Genomic DNA, 7,276 nt, shown 5'->3' on the forward strand with positions numbered 1-7,276 from the left:
TTTGTTTTCTGTGGAAATTAAAACATTATCAATAAATATCAAAATCCACATAGATATAATGAAAATATGCTGACCATGTAACGAATATGAAAATACATTTCATTGACTAGCTATCAATAAATATCAAAATCTATATAGATATAATGAGAATATGGTGAACATCTAAGGAATATGAAAAGAAATTACATTAACTAGTCATAAAAAAATACGTCAATGTTATTATGAGCTAAGATATGTAGTATATAACTTACCTCTCCTAATTTATCTTGAAGTCTAGGTGAATGCCGCAATGGTTGAGGAGAATGTGATTTTTGCTGAGTATCATGTCCACCATCATACATGTGCAAAGGTGTTTTAGGAGATGTATATTCATTACTCTGAACATTAGATTATACATAGATATAAGTATGTGCATCAAAAAGAATTAAATGTAAAAATATGATAAAATTATAAGAGTATAAATAAATATAGTCTTACCTTGCATTGTGACATTGGACACGAAGATGGTTGTAGCATTTGAACCATTTCATTTCCATTCTTCTTAAGGCTTCTACAAGGGGTTTTCATTGATTGTGATGGTTCCAAAGGGAACACCTGCACCATAAATAAGAAATAACACACACGCACATAATAAAAAAAAATCAAAGATAAGGATATATAATACAGGACATCCATTTCTCATCCCATCATTATGGTAAAACATAACAATTTAATCCCATCATTATGGTAAAACATAACAATTTATATATTAATATTTTCGCTGGAATAGGTTATATGGATTAAAAACTTACTGGCCCAGTAACCCCTTGAAAACCTTGAAATCTAGGTGAGCGTCGCAATGGTTGGTGGCTTGAATTTGGGGAATTTTGTTGATTAGGCTATGCATATCAATAACAATGAGAAATTAGTATACAATTATAATAAATATAAATATTATTTAATGTTAAAATGTCTAAAAAATTAATATCTGCAAAAAAATAGACTCAACTGTGTTGTCATTGTCCTGATTGGTTTCATCAAAGTTTAATATATGGCTGTGCCCATCTGATCCTTCTTCCCCCACATCATCGGGAACCTCAGTGCTTGCTTTCTCTTTTATAGCAATATCTATGCGCTTCATTGTCTGCATGCGTCTACGAGGTAGACTCTGATCCCAACGTTGAATTTTTTCACAAATCCTTTGCTTCGAAGTGTCATTAAGCTGATCAAATGTAGCAACTGACTGTGAAAACAAGTTTCAATGAATTTAGTCCACAACAATAAATTAATATTAATAGAAAACATATACAGATAAATACTAATAAATACTTACAGCTGAATGAATTTCTTCATTGACAATATTAATAAAAAATCATATACAAATAAATACTAATAAATACTTACAGCTGAAAGAATTTCTTCATTGACAAATCTTTTATATGCTTGTTGTCGTGCACGACATAGCCTTGCATCTAAGTCATATTGTATTTTGGCATTTTGCCTTTTAACTGCACTTGTTGATTTGACCGCCCATGTAGCATTTGCATCTCTTGCTCGACCTCTTTGACGTGGAGGAATTGGTGGGAGATTGTGGGTGGTAGCGCGATGATGATTAAGGCCAGATAGCTTAGATCGACTCAAATTCCCCGCACAGCCACCAACAAGACAAGTGAACACTTGCTTCGTGCCTTTGATAGTTACCTCCCATTCATGTCTAATTTCCTCCATTTTCTTACTTCCTTATAAATGAATATGTAAACAACAATGTTGTTAAAAACATCATAAAAACAGATTAAAATAAAAATCAATATTCATATCTATTTTTTTGTGGTCACTGTTGCACATCCTGCAAGGACAAAGTCTGTAAGTGCTTTCATCCACTGATTTTAGTCTGATTTTAGTTTAACGATTATGTTTTTTTCTTTGGAATTTCTTGAAAGAAAAAAATTGCAGAGATTTTAGTAAATGTAAATAAAAATTATGTGTTTTTGACGGTGTTAAATTTATTTCTTAGAGTAGCTTCAAACTGCATTATCATTGGCATTATTAAAGGGCCCATTGGGCTGTTCATCACTTCTTGTGGGAGCCTAAGGATGAAATCTGGGGTGTTGCAGCCAACCAAAAACTGTGCAACCTCATTGCTGAAGTTGTTACAGTTATGGTGCAACAAACTATATGTTTCAGCTGTATAGCGAGGGCTTATTTCTTCCAGGAATTCTTCAAACATTTCCATCGGGACGTGAGTGACACCCAACTCAACCACTTTCCACGGTTTTCCATAAGGAGTTTGCCCTGTAGGGCTGTGTTGAATACCACCCCCAAAGTAATACACCTTCCCATAAACTACCACACCGGTATGCCAAATTCCTTCAATGGCTTTTCCAAGAAAACTAGTTGAGAGTTGACGAGCAAGTATTCAAACACTGTATTTACAAACACTGTATTTACAAAAATAAAATTTTTGAGATTTTTACCCAAATCCAAAATTCACTATAATAATAACATGTTTAGATCTTTGTGGCAATTGGATTGGATCACTTTGTGGGATATACTCGAGACAATCGAAAGGTGAAAACAGAAATAAATTTTAGATTCCATGGATTAGTTCTGTTTTGTGATTAAATTTCCTGTGAAATTATATTTTTAAGAGTATTGAGTTGATTTTGAAAATGGACAGCTTCCGTCTCAACACCAGCTATTGTTTGCATCTCGTTGGGTTCAGTTTTATTAGTATGTATGATCATTATAGCTCTCTACCGTTCAAATCAGCCTAAGCCTGTGGGGAAAACCAGAAAGGCCGAGAAGAGCAGGTAGGTGCTGTCCACTGTGCGGGACGTGGCCGAGAGACGGTCAGAAACGGCCTGCAGCTTGTTGCAGAAGAAGTCACCCGCCGTGCCGTTTAGGAGGCTCTGAAGCATTGCCAGCTCGGGTGCCGTGCAGCTGTAGTCGAAGTTTTGATTGACGGACAAGGCGGGGTTTGATCCCGCGACGGCAAATTCGAGTTGGCAGAAGTATAATGCGCGCTTTGAGAGGGACGAGACTCGAACAGGGAGAAGTAAAATACGAGATTTAAAGAAACGAAATTAGAACCTAAATACGAGCTTTAAGTGACGCGATTCGAACTGTTAGACGTGGAAAGACAGGCTTAGCACATATGGAGTTCGAGCCGGGAGATCGAGCCTTTGAAGGGGCAAGATTTGAACCGGAAGAAGTGAAATACTAATTTCAAAGGAACTGGATCGAAACCAGGAAAACTGTAGTAGAAGCTTTAAAGCGACTGGATCCAAACCAGGATAAGTGAGGCGAATCAAAAGGCCTGATCAAGTTTTCCAATAACAGAATCGGCTATTTTAAGCCGATACGCCAAACAAACTATCGTTCAAACGCGCAAACAAAGCTTGAACAGGAGAAGGTAACAAAGCTACTTAAAAGATCCAAGAAAATAAAAGGGCATCCACCATTTACTGAAGAGGTAGCAGCACTAACCTTGCAGACCGCTGCTCTCGATAACTAGTGGCCAGGTGCTCCAGGTCTGCTCTGTTCCGAATTGCCGAATTGAACTGCAGAGTGCTGTCGCCGGGACTTTGAAGGGAGGTTGGTGAGATATGGCAGTGAGCTATCCCCTCCCGCATTAATCCTGATGCCATCAATACGATGTGAGAGATGTCCTGGGAACTGCAAGGTTGGCGGCGGATCCATACTTCGGCAGATTTACTTCATCAATACAGTCCCATGAATGAACTGCAAGGTTGGCGGCGGGCAGGTCGGAGAGGGCTTTTTGCTGGGCAGCCGGAAAGTTTTGGTCGATGCCGTCGATGCTGTCGCCGGGCTCTGACAGAGGTACCCCCCATAGCATTAAATTTGCTATGGGGTTGGAAATAGGAATTTGCATAAACATGTTATTATTAAGGAATTTACTATTATAATTATTAATTTATAATTTTATATTTATTTAATAAATTAACAAATATATTTTTATTATTGATATATTTATTTAAAAATTAAATAATTTACTATTTTATTTATATATCTATATATTTAGTTATCTCCACCTAATATAACTAAACTTATATGTTTATATATGATTTTATATTTATTTACCTCACTAATAATACCATTTATATAAATTAAGTAAATAATTTACCTTTGTATGATGTAATCCAGTTTTCAAAATTTTAGTGTTTATTCTATTATTATGTTGTTCTTTTTAGATTATGGTATATGGAGAGCATTAGTGTCTTTACTCTCCTCGTTATGTTTGCAGGGAAAAAATATGTCCTGTAAAAAAATGGCATCCTATTTTGCCTTTGTTGAAGAATCCATAGAGCCCTCCCCCATGGAGTGTGCGGGTTACGAGCAGTATGTGCATCTCCCCGAGCTCAGTGCCATGTGGAAATTCAAGGAATGGCCTGGTTGGTCTAGAGAGGGGTTGGTAAAGGCTGCCTTACAGTCATTGGAGATTACTTTTCAGTTTGTTTCGTCTGTCCTCTGTGACACAAGGACTTACATTGACAAAGAGGAATGGAAGAGAAGGCTTGAATCCTTAATTAGTTCCGAGATTGAGTTGATTTCAATGATTTGTGAAAATGACAAGCAGGTTCCCACTCTTCAGTTGTCAGTAAGTAGTGGTGTTCTCTCATGGAAAGTTTTCCATGAGGTATGGCAGAGACCTGGTGCTTTACCTGTGGTTAGCAGAACAAGTGAAGAGAGCTTACTTCCTCATTTGGGTACATGGAAAAGCGCTGAAGCTATGGTTTCTAGAATATGGCTTGCCATTGAAGGCCATATGCAGAGGACTCCCTTCACTTTAGGTCTGGGGGAACCAAATATGTCAGGTAAGCCTCTTCTTGAATATGATAGAATCTGCAAGCCAAGATATTTGCACTCTTTAAAACAACATAAACAGTGCCATAATCTAGAAGATGCCAAACTTTGCAATGTCCTCCAGATCTTTGGGGCGTGGGTATTTGTAGGCCAAGAATTGTTGCATAGAGTATATGAAAGAATAGACTCTGGGGATTTCGTAGGAGCATCCACAGACTGTTGGATGGTTGAAAGGATGTGGAACATGCTCACAGAAATTGTGCATTTGCTTCTAGTGATGGACCCAGATGATTTCCTTTGCCTTAAACACCAGTTGGCAATTAGCAGCACTAGTACGCTTGCAGGTGCATATTGCCTTCGGTCTGCCCCCCTTAGAGACCTTACAAATGCATGCAAGGAACTAAGGCATCTGGTGCCCAAAGTCATCGGTGTTGAGGCTGATCCAAAGGGTGGACCAAGGCTCCAGGAGGCACTTATGCATTTGTTTCATTCACATGGACTGCTCTCACATAACACTTCAGGTGCTTACAATGTTGCAACAATACATGTTCTGTTGGCCTTCCAGGCAATAGAAGCCGCAGTGAAAAGGTTTTTCTTCTCGTATCAGCAGCTGGTAGTAACAACCATGGGTAGCACTGAAATGAAGGGTCCATCATATCTAGGTGCTTGTGATGCCCTACGTCATATATATTTTGAACCACCTTATTTCCCCAGTGTGGACAGTGCAAAGACATTTTTGGGTTACTATTGGCACTAAAAGTTACAACTATGGTGGATGGTACACTGGAAGATCTACAGACAAATCAAGTGAAATGTACAAGAGAAAGAATAGTGCCTTCAGTTTTTCAATGTATTACCCCAAATACATACATACACTTTTTACATTGACAGTTTTGAGTACTATACATAGAATTATATTGGATATAGGATTAGACTCATTTTTGTTCATCCCCATCAGTAGGACCAATCAATAGAACAGTGGTAGAAATTTGGGATATTTTTTTTTTCCCTCTCCAACGTGGATAGGATACTAAGGATTCATAGTGTGCAATTCCTCCTTCGTTAAATAGTGTAAAAGATTGTCCAAAATTAAAAAGGTAATTATTATCCGTATTAAATTTTACGAGTTGTTCCTTTTTTTAATTTTTTAATTCTTTACCTAAATTTTATGATGAGTTTAATGATATTTATATAATTCATTATAAATTTAAACATGAAATGTAGTTTAATGCTGTTATTTTTATACATTTTTTTAAGATTCTTTTATTCAGTGTGTGAAACTGAGATAATTATAATTATAATTTGTTAAGTTTATTTAATGGAATGCATCATAGTTTTTTTGATGCAATATTTTTTTATTTTTTTTTATCAGTTTTTTTGTTTTTTAAGATTTTTTAATTCACTGTGTGAAATTGAGATAATTATAATTTTACATTATTGAATTTATTTAATGGAATGTATCATAAAAAATTTAATGTATTAAATCTATATTAGCTCCAAATAAACTCTTTTTATTATAGATCACATGTAGTGTTGAATTCTTCAATTTAGTACTTTTTCTTTCTACCTAGTTCTTTTCCCATACCAATTTACCAAACTTCTACCTAACGGAATTCTTTAGGGCCTTGCTATTTGTGACACTTAGATTAAAGTAAATATTCAGTTTTTGCATTTATATATAGTTTTATTTCATCCATATTTTGATTCTGTTCCATAGATTCCGCCTATCCGTATCCATTATTAGTATTTCAGATCCATTATCAGTATTTTTAAATACATTTCTTCTCAAACGTTGTTGCAGGCATCCATTACCATTTGGAGGCTCTCAATTTTTTATTTAAACGATGAAATAATTTCATTAAATTCATTTACTTTCATAGCGTCGCTACAGTCATCCGTGATCCATGACAGGATTTCAGCTTTTAAAATATCCGTGATCCATGACCGGATTTCAAATAAAGTCATTTTCTTGAAATGGATAAACAAAGGCCAATGAGTAAATTGTGTTGAGGTCCGGGATTCATTTTCTGTCGAAGATCTAAAATATTGAGAACCGACTTTAAACCTGTTGGGCTATAACAAAAACGTGAAAACTAGCACATGACACCCACTAACATCTCATTATATTTTATGTCTACGTTTCACATGGTGCAATGTCTTGTTTCTTAATTATAGGTTTTAAAAGTAAAATTGACTGAACTAAAGTCAGAATGCAGAGGTGACAGTTTGTTAAAAAAAATTATGTTGTAGAATATTTTGTCTAGCCGGGAGAGTCAATAGGACTGGGTTGATGTGGTCGATGGTACAGCACAAGATTGTTATATTTGGTGTTACTTGACAGAAACCTAGTTTGAGCAAAGTTTGTACGTTGCTAAAGTGTGATAACCATTATGATAGAGTTATAAATGGCCATGCTTGTTTGGTAGAGTGTATACAATCCTAATTTCGTTTGGCCTAGTTTGGTTGGTGTTGT

At 36.0% G+C, this 7,276-nt stretch overlaps 1 protein-coding gene and 1 pseudogene across 1 annotated transcript; one reads left to right on the forward strand and one right to left on the reverse strand.

The window, feature by feature from the left end:
• Positions 1 to 447: 447 nt before the first annotated feature.
• On the reverse strand, positions 448 to 1,804 carry LOC149172544 (uncharacterized). The gene is made up of 4 exons (XM_089426358.1): positions 1,384 to 1,804; positions 989 to 1,222; positions 792 to 878; positions 448 to 594 (listed from the first exon to the last, which is right to left on the reverse strand). Exons 1-4 carry the CDS (start codon positions 1,705 to 1,707, stop codon positions 448 to 450), a joined length of 792 nt encoding a protein of 263 aa, XP_089282484.1. The 5' UTR covers positions 1,708 to 1,804.
• A 2,463-nt stretch (positions 1,805 to 4,267) lies between these two features.
• On the forward strand, positions 4,268 to 5,560 carry LOC149172545 (nematode resistance protein-like HSPRO2 pseudogene; annotated as a pseudogene).
• The last annotated feature ends 1,716 nt before the right edge of the window (positions 5,561 to 7,276 follow it).

Source organism: Pinus tabuliformis, chromosome 4_2 (genome assembly GCF_031772625.1).
Source record: "Pinus tabuliformis cultivar Carrire ecotype Pingquan chromosome 4_2, CPIR1, whole genome shotgun sequence".
NCBI classification, from domain to species: Eukaryota; Viridiplantae; Streptophyta; class Pinopsida; order Pinales; family Pinaceae; genus Pinus; species Pinus tabuliformis.